Source organism: Thalassophryne amazonica, chromosome 21, assembly GCF_902500255.1.
Source record: "Thalassophryne amazonica chromosome 21, fThaAma1.1, whole genome shotgun sequence".
Classification (NCBI taxonomy): Eukaryota; Metazoa; Chordata; class Actinopteri; order Batrachoidiformes; family Batrachoididae; genus Thalassophryne; species Thalassophryne amazonica.
The window spans coordinates 10,142,916-10,160,677 of NC_047123.1; the positions used below are offsets into that span (position 1 = coordinate 10,142,916).

A 17,762-nucleotide genomic window follows, 5' to 3' on the forward strand; every position below is an offset into this window, starting at 1 on the left:
TCCCTGATTTGTAATCTGAGCGTTCTACGTGCTGTTTGCTTTGCCTAACCGTGTTCCAACAGGTCAGTAAGTTTCTTTAAAGTCACAAAGATTCTTCCCTCGGGGAAGACTTCTTCTGAACTGACTCACCAGGAAGTCATCATCAACACTAAAATCCACCTCTGAGGAGTGACGGACAACCGGAAGCTCTGTGTCTACGTCTAAACAAATGCTGGAAAGAAGAAGAAAGGCTAAAATGTGACACCACCCTTCTGTCCTCAGATGGGGGAAAGCATGGAGCCTGAGAGGACGGCACAGAAGCGGGAATCTGATCTGGGGGACAGAGACGCGGCAGGTGGATCACAAGAGTCCCAGAACTCCCGGTCCACTCTGCAGGACATGCTGCCTGAAATCCAGAATTTGGTGCAGAGAAGTAACATCGCAAATGTGAGTATTGTATCTGCACATTGTACCGAGAGAGTTTGAACTCTGCAATAAAGAAAGAATTAGTTTTGGAGCATGCGTAGTTGCAAAAAAAGGACACATGCCTGGTGCAGTGAATCAGTAAGAAGTGTTCTGGATGTGGTTTGGGATTCCTGCGATATCTGACGGGAAGATCGACAGGAAGGAACTAGGAGCTGCAGCAATTACAAGTAGGGTCCAATTAACCAAATATGCACCACTTCACTCACATCCCCCCAGCTGGTTTATGATGTGGAGTGAGATGATGCCTTATGGATGGATTTATGTCTTCATACAAACTGAAGGTTGGAATATAAGCAGAGGAATGTTGTAATCTTTGCAGTATTGCTGCCTTAGGCCATTTTTCCACATGTTGCATCTGTGGCGCATGTACGTAAAGCTCCACAGCAACCAGACAGCAGGTCCACTTTGAACGTATGTCAGAGCTGAAATGCAACTGAAGAGCCAATCAGATTGTTGACAATCACATCATCATACTTTGGTCATCATTAATATTAACAGCACACTTACCCAGTAGTTTTTTAAAAACTTTAACTTTTAAGTTGAAAATCCCTGAACTTACTGTGACATCACTGCAGTGCTTTTTCAGGCAACCGTGAGTTGCTGATTTATCAGAACACACACACACACACACACACACACACACACACACACACACACACACACACACACACACACACACACACACACACACACACACACACACAAAATCAGCTGTGATAGCAGATTAAGTAAATGTTTGGTTCTTACTGAGGGTGAGTACTTTTTATTGCTGTACATTACATAGCTGATCCAACGCTTTGCTGCATTCATGACACCACAGAACCATCTTGGGTCCTGGATGGCAACCAACGTGGTACCTGAGCAGCAACCTGTGCATTGTCTAGTTGGGGCAGCATCTTTTTTTCTTCTTCTTCTTCACTTGCATGAGGATGCATGCATCCACCTCTTGAGGAAAAAAAAAAACCTTCTGCACCCAGCATCTTTTTAAACAGCAGACCACTTTTTTGTGCAGTTGCTCTGGGCGCTTTTAAGCTGAAAATCCCTGAGGTTGCTGTGACATCACTGCAGTGCTTTTTCAGGCAACTATAAGTGGTTTATTTTTTGCTGATTTATTAGAACACACACAGAAAATCAGCTGTGATAGCAGATTAGGCAGATGTTTGGTTCTTGCTGAGGGTGAGTACTTTTTATTACTATACATTATATAGCTGTTTATTCTTATAGAAACAAACTCCATGCGCAGGTGGATCCCCCGCCCCCATTCCCCCAACTAAACTAAACCCACTGAGATGAAGCACTTGTGGGTGCTCTTTCAGTGCTTTTCCATGAGAAAAACATGCTGTATTTACATGGGGCTTTATGGCTCCCTCTTACTATTTGTGCGGCAAAATGCAGTTTTTAACCAACATTATTTAAATACCATTCATATACGGGTGCTCATGTGGCCAGTGGTATTAAAATGGGCTTTGGTCGGTGCAGTGTGCATTGCTTTTGTGTGGCAGCAGAAAACAATTGGACCAAACGCAACATAATCTAAAGTTGTGACCCAGTTTTTCTGCAGTTTATATCTTCTAATACTGAGATATGCCTGGCATAAATGCAAACGCTGTACTTCTACTCACATGCCCATCATTACATCAAACTACAACAAAACTGAATTGAAAACAAATATTAACAATGAAATAAAAGTAACAATTATGCAAAACACAAAACTTTAATGGAGGGGTCACCAACCCTGATCCTGGAGGGCACCTGCCCTCCATGTTTTATAACTCACCCTGTTCCAGGCCCAGCCAATTAACTCTATCAGGTGTGCTCAGCAAATCAAGAGCTGGAAAACACCACTTTTAAAAAAATCATATGTGGAAAACATACAGGACAGGTGCCCTCCAGGAACAGGGTTGGTGACCCCTTGCTTTAATGACTCTAATTTTGCCATATTTTTATACTGGTTTCTTGAACTTCCCGGGTTTTCTTGTGGGGATCAAACACAGGGCTGGTGAGAGTATCCAGATGCAGCTGAGATGGTGAGGTGTTTGCACCTGATGGGATATAGAGGAGTGTGGGAGATCAGAGGAAGTGTTGCAGGAGTTAAGCTCTAAAATGCTTCATCTCAGGGAGCATTGGTGGCTGCTACTCCCATAAATGACCTGTTGTGTGATTTGATGCTTTGCCAGATAACCAGGCTTAATTGCACAATACTATAAACTAATAACTATCCAGCTTTAGGTGCACAACACGGTAAACTAGTATCTAAGGAGTTTTCTATTCATTCATGTTATTTTTGCTCTTATGTTCCAGAGGACTCTACATATAGATTTAAATGCTTATCTGGACTCTTGTCCTGGTGAACCAGAGATTCGATTGGCACGAACCGTCCAAAAGGTTCTGGCATGTCGCTATCATCCAGCACAACTCAGTGTCACGGCCATGGCTAAACAACTGAAGGAAGCCGAGGTATGCACATCTATTTACGCCAGCTTCTTGTCGCACTCTTTCAGTCATTGTGCAGCAGGTCGCCTAACTTCTTCTTCTGTACTCCAGTATGTTAACGTACTTTTGTAGTTTGACAATGATTAAATTTTTTGGTCCGTCTGTTGTAGGACTACAGGTGCTCTGTGCAGGACCAAGTAGCTGCACTGAGCAACGTGTGCACTGCCGCTGTTTGTGACCCTGGAGCACTCAAAAGCATTGAAGAACAGTGCAGCGCCGCCCTGCTGGATGCCTCAGCCACGGTGCAGGTCAAAGAGGCCCAGCTGGATCAGGTCAAACAGTATCACAGACACTTGAAGATTGCCAGAGCGTTTGTGGAAGTGCTGGCTACTGAGAAGAAAAACTGCGACTTGTGAGTGATTTTTGTATTTTGACGGTGTGATTTTTGCTGATGCGTCTGTATTGTCAAAATTCTGTGATGGTTGTATTGTCTGTTTTGTCAGACAAACTCTAGGAAGCAGTGCCTGTCAAGCTGAAAAACTCAGTTTCCTGCAGCAAACCATGAAACAGAAGAAAGGCATGTTGGACACGCTCCTCCAGTTAAGCAGCCATTTGTCGGCCCACTTGAGCGACTCCGAGAGTTCGGGGGCTCTTCTTGCACAGCTGGGAGATGTCCAGGAGGAGTGGAGGCTTTTAGAAGGCAGCATCAAGAGATCCCTGTGGCTTGCTTCTAACGCCACCTCTCAATACGGTCTCATCGTTAAAGAAGCCAAACACCTTCAGGCCAAGCTTGAAGCTCTTCAGGAATCCAACCTCTCCTTACAGTCCTCCCAGACAATCCCTGTCTACAAGAAAACTTTAGAGTATATTAGTCTAGGCGCAGACCTTAAACTGTATATCCAGCTTCATCTACACTTACAGTCGTGGTCAGACGCTCTTGGCCGTTTCTCTCTCGGTCGGCAAGAGAAGGATGAGATCAAACGTATTCTTGAGGAATTGGGCTCCTCGCTGAGTGTCACCCGGAGCAAGCTCGACTCTTCCGCAGGTACCACTTCTAAGGTTGACCAGCAGTTAAGGAGCTTGATCATATGGGCCAAACAGGCAGATCATTATATCGCAGTTGGAACAAGATTGGCTCTTTTCCCAGAAGAGGCTCGCATTCAAATTGCTAAGATGAAAAAATTTCAGATTGATGTGTTGTCTAGACAGGCCAAGATGCAAACAGAGGTAGAAATGATTAAAGCCTCGACCTCGGAGGTGGGTAACGAAAGAAAGGACCAAGTTCTTATTTCACTGCTGGCAATAGAAAAGCTGTATGAAGCTGCTGCCGATAGTTTGGATCGTGCTCTCATTGCTGCAAAGGTAAATTTGCAGCACAGGGAGGAGTTACTGTGCAAGCTTGCCAGCACAGATGCATGGTTAGCAGAAAGGCTTTCTGAAAGGCATTCCTGTCACCGTGTCGAGAATGCTTCAAAGGCTGATCCCCAGAAACTGGAGATCGAACTTAGGGCTCACAAGTCCACCATTATGGAGATAGAGAGCCACCTAACTCTGCTGGAGACTCTAGCAGAGAGCTGCAAAGTAACCGCAGTAGGGCTGAGGCCGGGAGAAAGCCGCTACCTTGTCAACAGACTGTCCGGCCTTTGGATGGAATTAGATGGATGGCTTGCTCATGAGAAAGCTGCTTGCTGGGAGCTGGAAGAGCTGATTCGGGAGCAGATATCTTCATATGATGAATTTTCCACAATCCTGTCAAGCTTAAAGCAGATTTCTGATGATTTGGAGCAGCAGAGATTCCCTTTGACACATGGCAGCATTGCAAATATTGGCCTTTTGAAGCACATGCTAATAGAGTACCAGTGTCAAATTCAAGATCTTCAGCACTGCCAGGAGGCCAAGCGGAGCGTTCTTCTGGGCACCATTGGGGAGCTGCAAGACAGGTGCAAAGCTCTTTCTTGTAGTACTGTTGAGCAGGAAAAATACCTTCAACATAGGAGACAAATGGAGGAATCTCAGGACATTGCCAAAAGCCAAATCCAGCGTGCCAAAGATAAAACAGTTGATGCAGATGAAAGGTTCAGACTGTGCCAAACACTCCTGGTTGAATTTCCTTTGATGAAGATTCAGTGTCAGGACACAGCAGACCAGTTGGAGGCTATAGCTCAGGAGTTGGACCCATCAGAGCTCAGTATTGAGAAGGAGAGGATCCGCTGCTCTGTAGAAAGTTTGGTCTCCTGGGAGAATTCTGTTACAGAAGATCTCAAAAGCCTCGAGGCCGGCCTTTTGGAAGACTTGTACGTTTGCCCCGAGCTTTCTGCCTTGACAAAGCTTTTCCACAGGGCAAGAGTGGCACTGGAGGGATTTGAACCAGTCAACCCACATATAAAGGGCATAGACATCACATTACAAAGGTATTGGGTTATTTGGAGAAGTTTAGAGACTGGGATGAGAATATTCAAAGCTTTGGGATATCAAGAAAAAATGAACCTTAGTAGTTATAAGGAGTTATACTTCCTTATGGATGCCACCATGCAGGAGTGTCACTTCCAAATGGTAAGCTAAAATACTCTCTGACCATGAATTTTGTGTTTATCATATTATTTCATTCAAACATGCTTGAACATACATTTCCAACAGGAAAGTTTATCCCAGGCTCGAGAATCCTTGAAGGATTACCAGTGGGCTGCTCAAGGAGCAATGCACTTCCTTCACAATGCTGAATCCACCTTCCTATCTGCTGCTGGAAGGTTTTTGGACTGTAATGAAGAAGAAGTGCAAACCGCACAGGCCCTCGCTGTTTTAGAAGATGGATTTCAGGCTCATATCTCCCATCTCGTGGAGCTGGTACCACAGCAACATTGCCTTTCCCGTGCAAAGACGGAGCAGCTCCACACCAGGATCCTGAGTCAGTTGTTGGTGGGACGAGCTGTGCTGGAAGCCCAGGCTCACCTTCGGCTTGAGTCCTTGCAGAGGTATTGACTCTTCTCACTCCGCGGTACAACGTGACATAAATCGGGATTTGTGACAACTTTTGTAGAAAGCATGCATGCTCTGGGATTTCTAAAAACCAGTTTATTTATCCAGAAAATAGTTTGAAAATCCAACAGAATCTGTAGTTTGGTAGGTAAATGTTTCAAGCAAGTTTCTCACCTGGTCATCAGTTCAAAGCTCAGCAGGCAGGTTTGGTTGTCCAAGGATATTGCAATAGGTCAAACACTGGTAGTCAAATGATTAGCACAAGGAAACAGCAGGCTAGAAATGAACTAGGGTGCTAGAGTGGTAAAGTAAAATTACTTAACCTTAAAAGAGCTGTTTTTAAGGTTGCCAGATAACTTCTAATCAAGCTAAATTAGCTACATGTGGTCACTGATACATGGGCTGCAAGTGTGGACAGTGCAGTGAAGAAGAAGAAAAAGAAAATAAAAAAAGCAAATCCAAAAGGACGAGTGAGAAAGACATGCACAGAATGATCAGAATGATCGAGGAGGAGAAACAGTGGCAGCTACTATGACCACAAAAATAGGATGACCACAGGATAAACAAAAAAAGGTACTAAAAATGGCGTGTTAAACTGTGCATAAAAATTTGAGAGAAACCATGATGCCGATTTTCTGGAAATGCCATGGATTTAATGTGTGGAGAAACTATAACACTGTCCTGTGGCGCATTATGAATCTGAAGGAGAGAAACCAGCATCCTGTTCCAGAAGATCAACTCAGATAAGTGGGAGGATGTTTACACGATTACACATGTATCCATATAGAAACGGCCGTATCTATAGGATGACCACAGGATAAACAAAAAAGGTACTACAAATGGCGTGTTAAACTGTGCATAAAAATCTGAGAGAAACCATGATGCCGAATCCTGGAAATGCCATGGATTCAATGTGTGGAGAAACTATAACACTGTCCTTGGGCGCATTATAAATCTGAACGAGAGAAACCAGCATCCTGCTCCAGAAGATCAATTCAGATGAGTGGGAGGATGTTTACACAACTACATGCATATCCATATAGAAGCGGCCGTATCGATAGGATGACCACAGGATAAACGAAAAAGGTACTAAAAATGGCGCGTTAAACTATGCGTAAAAATCTGAGAGAAACCACGATGCAGAATCTTGGAAATGCCATGGATTCAATGTGTGGAGAAACTATAACACTGTCCTGTGGCGCATTATGAATCTGAAGGAGAGAAACCAGCATCCTGTTCCAGAAGATTTACTCAGGCGACTACACGCGTATCCATATAGACGTGGCCGTATAGATCAGGTCTTAATGATTTCTTATAGTGTGAAAAATGTATCAAATGATGCACCGAGCCAAAAGTTTTTAACTTTGCCAGTGATGTCACATTTTCAGGCACTTGTTTGGTGATTAGTCTGACTGACCCACAGGAGCATTATTCTATATCTTTTTTTTTTTTTTGGTCTGTTTTCACAAAACACCCTGCCACAAAACTGTGGTTTGGTGCAGATCATGGCGTGGCTTTTTTTTTTTAAGCATTTTGAGATTTTAAACAAATTTTGTGTCAGGCCTGGGAATTCCCAGCAGATCTTCTAATATCCCTGTTTGGACAAGACTGATGCCCTGCTACAATTACTGTCTTTAATATGGGGCACCCATGTAACATTTTCTCCTGCTAGAAAATTCAGTTATTATTATTGCACATTTTATTGATTTATTCATTTTCTTTTTTAATTGATGGAATTAGATTTTGACCAATTAGCCTAACTGTAACCACAACTGATGCAGAAAACCAATCAGTGAGGAACTGTCATGCCTGTGGGGAAATGATTTGTTGGTCAGGAAACAATGATATGTCACTGGCTTATCCAAAAGCCAAAGCCAAAAATCCAAATTAGAGAAGCCACTGTGCAAATGTCAGGGCGTAGGTTTAATTCCCCATTCACAGGAAAAGTTCTGACAAATTTAAATGTCTACTTTCCACATTTTTATATTGGACCTTCCATTGTTTGTTCAAAATAATTATTGCATGTTGTTAGATTTTTAAATTGTGATTGTTTTTTTAACAGGACACTTTTGACTTAATAAATTCCCTTTTATTTCTTTTATAGTACACTTCAAGTTTCAAGTTCAATCGTTCAAATATGTTTGAAAGGTTTACCCCCTTGTCATTTTTATTTTATTTTATGATAATGTAGCTTGAAATGAACTTGTTTTTCCTTTTCAAAGCTTTGGTCTGGGGGTCACTAAGCCACAGAAGCTTCTTAACGTTAAACCTCAAATATAATTGTTCTGAAGTAACACTTCAGACTCAAATCTCTGTCTTAATTTAACTTTTCATCATATAGTCCTAAATTAATGTCTCAGTGGGGTTCCCAGTGTCCACAACAAACATCAAAAAGATGACAGACACAGTTATACTTAATATGTTAATTTTATATTTTTATTTACTGGCCATGCATTTATTTCCTCTAGGCTGGACTATTGTAATTCATTATTATCAGGTTGTCCTAAAAGTTCCTTGAAAAGCCTTCAGTTAATTCAAAATGCTGCAGCTAGAGTACTGACAGGGACTAGAAGGAGAGAGCATATCTCACCCATATTGGCCTCTCTTCATTGGCTTCCTGTTAATTCTAGAATCGAATTTAAAATTCTTCTTCTTACTTATAAGGTTTTGAATAATCAGGTCCCATCTTATCTTAGGGACCTCATAGTACCATATCACCCCAATAGAGCGCTTCGCTCTCAGACTGCAGGCTTACTTGTATATTCCTAGGGTTTGTAAGAGTAGAATGGGAGGCAGAGCCTTCAGCTTTCAGGCTCCTCTCCTGTGGAACCAGCTCCCAATTCAGATCAGGGAGACAGACACCCTCTCTACTTTTAAGATTAGGCTTAAAACGTTCCTTTTTGCTAAAGCTTATAGTTGGGGCTGGATCAGGTGACCATGAACCATCCCTTAGTTATGCTGCTATAGACTTAGACTGCTGGGGGGTTCCCATGATGCACTGAGTGTTTCTTTCTCTTTTTGCTCTGTATGCACCACTCTGCATTTAATCATTAGTGATTGATCTCTGCTCCCCTCCACAGCATGTCTTTTTCCTGGTTCTCTCCCTCAGCCCCAACCAGTCCCAGCAGAAGACTGCCCCTCCCTGAGCCTGGTTCTGCTGGAGGTTTCTTCCTGTTAAAAGGGAGTTTTTCCTTCCCACTGTCGCCAAGTGCTTGCTCACAGGGGGTCGTTTTGACCGTTGGGGTTTTTACGTAATTATTGTATGGCCTTGCCTTACAATATAAAGCGCCTTGGGGCAACTGTTTGTTGTGATTTGTTGCTATATAAGTAAAATTGATTTAATTTGATTTGGCCTTTTAGGTGTGCAAAAAGTCAGCAAAGCCACATGCAGTGTCATGAAGACATACAGCAGCGTCTTTCTAGGTTTGAGTCAAGGCTGTCAGAATGTGCTACACAACAAGTGACATCATACCCAAAATGTGCTGACCAGCAGAAAAGAGTGAAGGTGGGTTGGAACATTGCATTCTTTAACTGCTGATGATGATTTATACCTGAATTATTTACAGTTTATTTCATCTTGTGTTGTAAAACCCTCCAGTTAAACCTGTAACTTGTCTCTCCTGAAGCTGCTGATGGAGGATCTCCATCTCCTTGCTGAGAAGATGGAGGAGGTGAGAGCTTGCTGTCCCATACAGGGATGCTGGGTTGGGAGGGACGGTGAGCTGGCCGTCCTCTGGAGGAGATGGGTGTCCTTACGACGTGGCATCAGCCTCCATATGGCACGCGCTGAACAGCGAGGAGAGGAATGGAAGGACATCACAGCAAGTGTGAGATTTGTAACCCATCTGTTATACTGGTTTTTCATCAAAAAATGAGCTGATGTAAACAACATCATAATGAATGGATTGTGTGAAGGAACTGAAATGTAACATATTAGAACGTGAAATCTGCTTTGACCACAAAATGTGAGTTTTCCATAGGCGGCGACTCCGTGGAGTCATAGCCCCCTGTCAAGAGTTGGTTCTACCATAATCATAATATGACCAAAACCAGCCATGAAGATTCCCCATGAATCCATGCATATGAGGGACCCTTGTGGCATTTTCCAGTGCTGGATAAGATGCATTTTTAGTAAGTGATTTAGTTATATTTCACCCAATCATGGACAGTGATGTCATCTGAAATGGCTGCACGTAGATGATGTCACAGAAATCAATCAATCAATCAATTTTTTTTATATAGCGCCAAATCACAACAAACAGTTGCCCCAAGGCGCTTTATATTGTAAGGCAAGGCCATACAATAATTATGTAAAACCCCAACGGTCAAAACGACCCCCTGTGAGCAAGCACTTGGCTACAGTGGGAAGGAAAAACTCCCCCTTAACAGGAAGAAACCTCCAGCAGAACCAGGCTCAGGGAGGGGCAGTCTTCTGCTGGGACTGGTTGGGGCTGAGGGAGAGAACCAGGAAAAAGACATGCTGTGGAGGGGAGCAGAGATCGATCACTAATGATTAAATGCAGAGTGGTGCATACAGAGCAAAAAGAGAAAGAAACAGTGCATCATGGGAACCCCCCAGCAGTCTACGTCTATAGCAGCATAACTAAGGGATGGTTCAGGGTCACCTGATCCAGCCCTAACTATAAGCTTTAGCAAAAAGGAAAGTTTTAAGCCTAATCTTAAAAGTAGAGAGGGTGTCTGTCTCCCTGATCTGAATTGGGAGCTGGTTCCACAGGAGAGGAGCCTGAAAGCTGAAGGCTCTGCCTCCCATTCTACTCTTACAAACCCTAGGAACTACAAGTAAGCCTGCAGTCTGAGAGCGAAGCGCTCTATTGGGGTGATATGGTACTACGAGGTCCCTAAGATAAGATGGGACCTGATTATTCAAAACCTTATAAGTAAGAAGAAGAATTTTAAATTCTATTCTAGAATTAACAGGAAGCCAATGAAGAGAGGCCAATATGGGTGAGATATGCTCTCTCCTTCTAGTCCCCGTCAGTACTCTAGCTGCAGCATTTTGAATTAACTGAAGGCTTTTTAGGGAACTTTTAGGACAACCTGATAATAATGAATTACAATAGTCCAGCCTAGAGGAAATAAATGCATGAATTAGTTTTTCAGCATCACTCTGAGACAAGACCTTTCTGATTTTAGAGATATTGCATAAATGCAAAAAAGCAGTCCTACATATTTGTTTAATATGCGCTTTGAATGACATATCCTGATCAAAAATGACTCCAAGATTTCTCACAGTATTACTAGAGGTCAGGGTAATGCCATCCAGAGTAAGGATCTGGTTAGACACCATGTTTCTAAGATTTGTGGGGCCAAGTACAATAACTTCAGTTTTATCTGAGTTTAAAAGCAGGAAATTAGAGGTCATCCATGTCTTTATGTCTGTAAGACAATCCTGCAGTTTAGCTAATTGGTGTGTGTCCTCTGGCTTCATGGATAGATAAAGCTGGGTATCATCTGCGTAACAATGAAAATTTAAGCAATACCGTCTAATAATACTGCCTAAGGGAAGCATGTATAAAGTGAATAAAATTGGTCCTAGCACAGAACCTTGTGGAACTCCATAATTAACTTTAGTCTGTGAAGAAGATTCCCCATTTACATGAACAAATTGTAATCTATTAGACAAATATGATTCAAACCACCGCAGCGCAGTGCCTTTAATGCCTATGGCATGATGATCTACCTACACTGCCCAATAAAAATGCACCTGCACCAGTACGTATATCCAACACAGGTCCCTCAAATCAGTCACTGCAGTTACGGTACGGCACTGGTTTCACAAAAATTTCGACAACCACGGATCTACTGGACATTCTCATGCCTGCAGAACACTGATGTTTGCCATTCTAAATACTGGTTTCAGTCTCAGGTTTTCACTGCTATTCTCTTAATGACCTAGTACTATACAGCGCCCCTTAATGGATTAATCCTATATAGCACCCCTTAATGACCTTGTACTATATAACACCCCCTTTAATGGCTTAGTACTATACAGCACCCTTTAATGGCCTAGTACTATATAGCACCCCTTAATGACCTAGTACTATACAGCACCCTTTAATGGCCTAGTACTATACAGCACCCTTTAATGGCCTAGTACTATACATCACACTTTAATGCCCTAGTACTACATAGCACCCTTAATGGCTTAGTCCTATATAGCACCCCTTAATGACCTTGTACTATATAGCACCCCTTAATGACCTTTTACTATATAGCAGCCCTTTAATGGCCTAGTACTATACAGCACCTTTAATAGCCTAGTACTATATAGCACCCCTTAATGGCCTAGTCCTATATAGCACCCCTGGTTCCATTCCACATACGATATTATTTATACACTGCAGTGGTATCAATGGAGTCAATTCATGCCACTCTCATATGGCAGTTTTTGGCTTTGATACTTAATCTCTTTGGAGGATACTACTGTCATGATGTTGTGTCAAAGGAGCAGTTACTTGGGGAGACTCTGATAAGGATTATGACTTTTATTGTGACAGAGCGCTAGCCAAGATACTTTGTTAATGTGTCACGTTTCTCTGGGGATGATGTAGCACATAGGTGCCTCAGTGTTGAGGACTCTAGTGGTTTGAGAAAGTCAACATAATGCCTACGTTTCCAGTGGCTATAGTAGATAGATGGTTATTTTCGACAGTGTGTGGGATTGTGTCCCTTGGTGGTTGCTGTCCAGGACCCGGGGTGGTTCCATGGTGTGGTCTTTGTGATGAGGCATGGCAGCAGTGCATTCTCCCAGACTTGACTCATTTATTATGCTAGATAGGGAATTTCTTTTAGCTTTATTAGTCATGTGTTGTTTTTATGAATTAAACGTATGTTGTAGGCACTTATTTTTAGAGTCTGTACTTTCATATTCACTCCAGTTTTTGTGGCCCTGCTACTGAAAATGTATTTTTAAATAAGTCATATTTTCAATTTTAATAATTAATAATCATGCTCCCATGAAGAAAACTGTTTGGAGCCGCCACTGGTGTTTCTCCGCAGTCGCGAACATGTTTGGCTTAAAATAGACGATTGCTTCACAACACAAACTTGGTGTCAACATTGTGTTTTCATTAGTTGGAGCAGAGTTGTACGTTTTTGGCTAGTCTTCAAGCGGAGGTTCCTGATTCCTGCACTCCGAGCTTCACTCTGGAGGATCCCTGTGAAATGATGGTCCAGGCTGAGATGCACCAGGCTGTCTTGGAGGAGGAGCAGCAGGCCTTGGCCTCCCTGGAGCACAGACTAGAGCACGCCCTGACCTCAACCAGCTCAGAGAATCCCATCAGCTCCGGATATGTCGGCAAAACACTGGCAAAGATCCAGGAGAATGTCAGGAGGTGGGATTTATTGTAATTTACCTGGAATTTTTTTTTACCAAATTGATTGCTCATTGAAGATTGAAATGCTGACGTGGTGGATGTTCTCCGCAGTTTGACAGAGAGGAACCTGCTGGTGATGGCTACAGAGGAGGCAGAAAGACGACGGGTTCACGATGAGTTGGAAGAAGTGGAGCAACATGTGGTCGCTCTTCTTTCCAAGCAGGACTTCTTCCCAGGCTATCCTGAATACATGGTATCAGTGCTCCTTTACACAAAGGCCCTTAGAAATGTTTATTAGTGACTACATTTACATGAACAGGAATAATCAGAATATTGGCCTTATTCTAGGACCATACTTTATGGTGTTTACATGAGTTTAACGGTAGGAGGTTCCATTCATATTCCCTTTTACATGTTACAGAACATAGTTTGAAACATGTCTCATGGCCACATTATGTCCATGATGCTGTCTGTCCCATAAAAATATCAAAATTCAGACTAGTTACTCAACAAAGATGGCTGTTATGGCAGCCAGAAGGTCCATGTTGGGTCTTTGGTGGATAGAGGAAGGCACTTATTGAATGCCAGGGTCTTCGCTACACCACCAAGAGGACTACCGAGGGCAGTTTTGAATTTTGTATTCCATTCATAACTCAAAAACCCTTGATGGATCATCATCATTTTTGCTGTGGATGTTCAGGCTAGGTACCAACACAGAACTACGTGCTTGTGCTCCCATATCCAATATGGCCACCACAGCTGCCACTTGAGTTTCCATTTTATACATTAACTCAAAAACAACACAACTTGAGTAGAAGAAGAGGCCGGTTGTAAATCAGACCTGCCACTCAACCAGTATGGCTACCAAGGCAGCCATTTTGAATTTCATTTCCGAGTGGTAGCTAAGGAACCTTGGAGGAACTGATCTGAAATTTCCATTGTAGGTCTATGAATCAGCATCTCTTGTTACATTTCCTTCTTTCAGCTGCACTGTACAAAGTTTAAAATGTTTAATGTTGCGGTTTCAGTGATTGGCACCATTCCAACACATGGGCCTTTTTAACTGATCCAATTCAGTCATCTCGCACCTTCAACTAAAGGAGGGGCTGAGGACTACTACCCAGGACAGAGAGGACATTTTAAAAAATATGCAATGATCAAATAGGAAATGTTCAGTGGATTCTTCACTAATGGATCTAATTTTTTATGTTGCAAATAAATGGAAGATGTTGGTGTTCTGCTGTGTTTGCTTGAAGTTGTGCTGACGTTCTCATTGATTTTCACTCTTAAATCACTCATCTTGGGAAGTTTTTCCTTATAAATCCTTTTATTTTCATTTCTTTTCCTTCAGACAAACCAAACCTGTGCCCTGCTTAAGGTTACCAAAAGTGTTTTATCCACTTTCTCAATCTTTTGCTGTCTTTTTCCCCACAATCTTTCATTTTTCTGACAGGATCTCAGAAACGATTTGTCCTCTCAGAAGGATAAATTGAAATGCATCAAGGATGGTGTGCAGAACCGATACAGTCAGATTCCTGCTGACATAAAGGGACGGATCCAAGACGCTGAAGTGTCGCTGCAGACAGTGGAAGAGGAGGTAAATCAAATCCATTTGATTGCCGTCACATGGTCTGGCTGTGATCTTACTTACACCTTGCTAGAAGAGGACTCTTTCTAATGTTTGTATTTTAGGTAGACCTGCTTATCTTGTGGAATCACACAATATTTGTCAGATCTGCTTCATATCTTAGTATATTTTGCCCTGTAATATGTGTGCAACATCTGTGGAATTCAGTGAACTGGATCAATGGTTATTTAATGACGAATCCAGCTCCAGCTTCCTTGATCGTCATGGTGCAAGAATGAGTCATGCAGTAGGCACAGATCCATCTGAGGCATGCTCAAGCACATATTGCTGCTTAAGTGACAGGAAATATCAGTGCAAGCTGCATGCAAAGGGGTTGATTTACTGTGTTCATTAGGAATGGCATGTTGTATTCCATACATAATGATCAACCAGTCAGACTGGCACCTGTCCATCCTTTTAAATCAGACTACTCCACATGCACAGTGCAAGTGGATGCATGTGAAAAGATTTCTGCTGCGTTCATAGATTAACACCAAACTGTCAACGCACTCATTGCACAGCAGCCACCAAAGCTCCCTGTGGTGAAGCAGTAAGATGAGTTTCCTCTTTCAATTTAATGGTTGCTTTCAATTCAGCTTGAACATACATAGTTGCATATTAATACTGTTGGATTGTTTGTCTTGTGTGTTAAGGTATTAAGGTATTTGTCCGGCATGGGGAAATTTGCAATGTCAACAGCACCAGTGGTAATAATTCTGCAAAAGTAGGGCATAGTAAAATGTGCACATAGAAGGAAGAGTAGAGAAATGGAGTCTATCCTCAGTCATGTTTGAATGGAATTTAAAACCCAACAAAACCTCTTTTTGTGTGTGTGTGGGGGTTTGGACATCTTGCAGATTGCAGAGAAGTTTGACCAGGCCCGGAAGCTGGCTGTCAGAGTGGAGGAACTGAGCTCTGGTTTGCTGAGAGTCAAAGTCTTACTGGAGCAGAGGAGTCCAACCGTGGAGGAGGCTCAAAATGTTCTCAAGGTGTGTGTATGTGTGGCCTGACGGTTTATTTAGTAGCATCAGGTCCATATATCAAATGGCTCTCGTTGAACCGCTCATGATTCTACCTTTTGTCTAACTCCGTCTCAGATGTGTAACTCGCCTCGCGTTCAGTGTACGACTTCGCTGTATGACTTATCACCTCCCCATTCATCTCCAGCATGTTTGGGACAAGCTGGACACCTGGCACAGCCACTTGATACTCCTGGAGAACGAGGTGCAGGATCTCGCAGTGGAGCAGTCAGACCAGGCTCAACTCCTCATGGACCAGCTCATGCGGCCACAGCAGCTCTACCAAGAGGCAGCGCAGATGGCCGAGCGCCGGACCTCCTTCCTCAGCAAGGTCACACTCACACGGACCACAGACGAGCTGCTGAAGGGGAGGTCTCAGGGGGACTCGCACTTTGTGCTACAACTACGTCACACTGGGTTTAATTCAATTTATTTTCATTTTATATAGCAAACAATCACAACAAAGCTGCCTCAAGGCGCTTCACACAAGTAAGATCTAACCTTACCAACCCCTAGAGCAAGCACACAGGCGACAGTGGTAAGGAAAAACTCCTGATGATGTTGAGGAAGAACCCTCAAGCAGACCAGACTCAGAGGGGTGACCCACTGCTTAGACCATTTAACAGTTACAAGGTTTTTACAAAGCTGAAGAAACAGAAAACAGGAATTCTAAACATCTGCTGCATCAGCTTCAAGCATGATTAGTCTAGCATCCCGTTGTCCATGGATACCAATCCGATGCACTGTCTTCTGCACCTCAGACAGAGAGAAAAAGAGCAGAATCAGTCGGCCAGAAAAACTACACCTAAAGTATAATTCATCTGCAGTAAATCAACAGGAAAGCAGAGAAAATACTAATATGATCGCCGGCCGCTAGCCCTAAGCTTCACTAACAGACCCAGAATTTAGATAAAGTTGAGGCCCAGACTTATTCCATTACCAATAAACTGAATTTAAAAGGATATTGTTGTTATTTGGTGCTATATAAATGAAATAAATTGAATTGAATTGAAATTGATATGTATATGTATATATGTGTGTACTTTAAAAAAAATGCATTCTTGTGTTAGCTGAGAACTGGAGTGAGTGAAGTACCATAAAGCAGCAATTCATGATGGATTAAATTATTCAAATCTTATGTTGCTAGCAGCACATAACATGATGTTAATGGGTTAAAATTGCCATAAAAATTCGCTAGTATCTCATTGCATGATGCTAATGGGTGGTACACAATGTAATGCTAATGCTTGCATAAAAAAGTTGCTAGTGTTACCAAACACAATACTAACAGGTGTCACATAAGGCAATGCTAAAATTCTTATGTCAGTGTGAAAACTTTCTTGCGTCATATAATACAGTGCTAATGAACATCACATAATGTGATGCTAATGGGCTAATGTCAGCATGAAAACTTGCTAGCATCACGCAAGACACAGCTATTGCTAATATTAGCATGAGCTGAGGGCTTCCACTGTGAGCAAAGGGATTTATAATGTGCTTTAAAAAATGACTACAATTTTGTTTTGAAAATTCTTACTGCATATCTTCAAGTAATTTTACATGTTGCATGAAAAAAATGACAGTCTAGATGTTTATTTATGGTGACATTATGGTGTAGATAACAGAAAACGCTAAAGCTGGGACAGCAGAGGAACATGTGGTGAACTGTTTTTAAAATGCATCTTAAGAGTTATTAGCATAGGTATTATCTTTAAAATAAATTTGCAGTGATGCTTGTTGCATTTGTTGTCCTTCCTCTTAGATCCCTGCCTGTCTTCAGGAGTTTGAAGACATTCATTTCAGTGCCACCTGCTGGTTAGAGGAAGCCCAGTCCTGGCTTGGCACTCCCTGCTCATATGCCACAGCCAGAAGCCTTCAAAGCCATGCTAACTCACTGCAGGCGAG

The 17,762-nt window shown here is 42.4% G+C and overlaps 1 protein-coding gene across 6 annotated transcripts in view; it reads left to right on the forward strand.

Moving 5' to 3' along the window:
• The window catches only part of LOC117503180 (nesprin-2), a 189,943-nt gene that overhangs the window by 64,754 nt on the left and 107,427 nt on the right, over nucleotides 1–17,762 (forward strand). For all 6 annotated transcript variants that reach the window (XM_034162379.1, XM_034162376.1, XM_034162377.1 and 3 more), the window contains 13 exons: nucleotides 262–426; nucleotides 2,767–2,922; nucleotides 3,069–3,310; nucleotides 3,402–5,451; nucleotides 5,536–5,870; nucleotides 9,235–9,379; nucleotides 9,501–9,701; nucleotides 12,970–13,229; nucleotides 13,323–13,464; nucleotides 14,665–14,808; nucleotides 15,696–15,827; nucleotides 16,006–16,188; nucleotides 17,620–17,757. In XM_034162379.1, coding sequence (XP_034018270.1) covers nucleotides 262–426; nucleotides 2,767–2,922; nucleotides 3,069–3,310; nucleotides 3,402–5,451; nucleotides 5,536–5,870; nucleotides 9,235–9,379; nucleotides 9,501–9,701; nucleotides 12,970–13,229; nucleotides 13,323–13,464; nucleotides 14,665–14,808; nucleotides 15,696–15,827; nucleotides 16,006–16,188; nucleotides 17,620–17,757 — 4,293 coding nt within the window. The remainder of the gene's footprint in view (nucleotides 1–261; nucleotides 427–2,766; nucleotides 2,923–3,068; nucleotides 3,311–3,401; nucleotides 5,452–5,535; nucleotides 5,871–9,234; nucleotides 9,380–9,500; nucleotides 9,702–12,969; nucleotides 13,230–13,322; nucleotides 13,465–14,664; nucleotides 14,809–15,695; nucleotides 15,828–16,005; nucleotides 16,189–17,619; nucleotides 17,758–17,762) is intronic.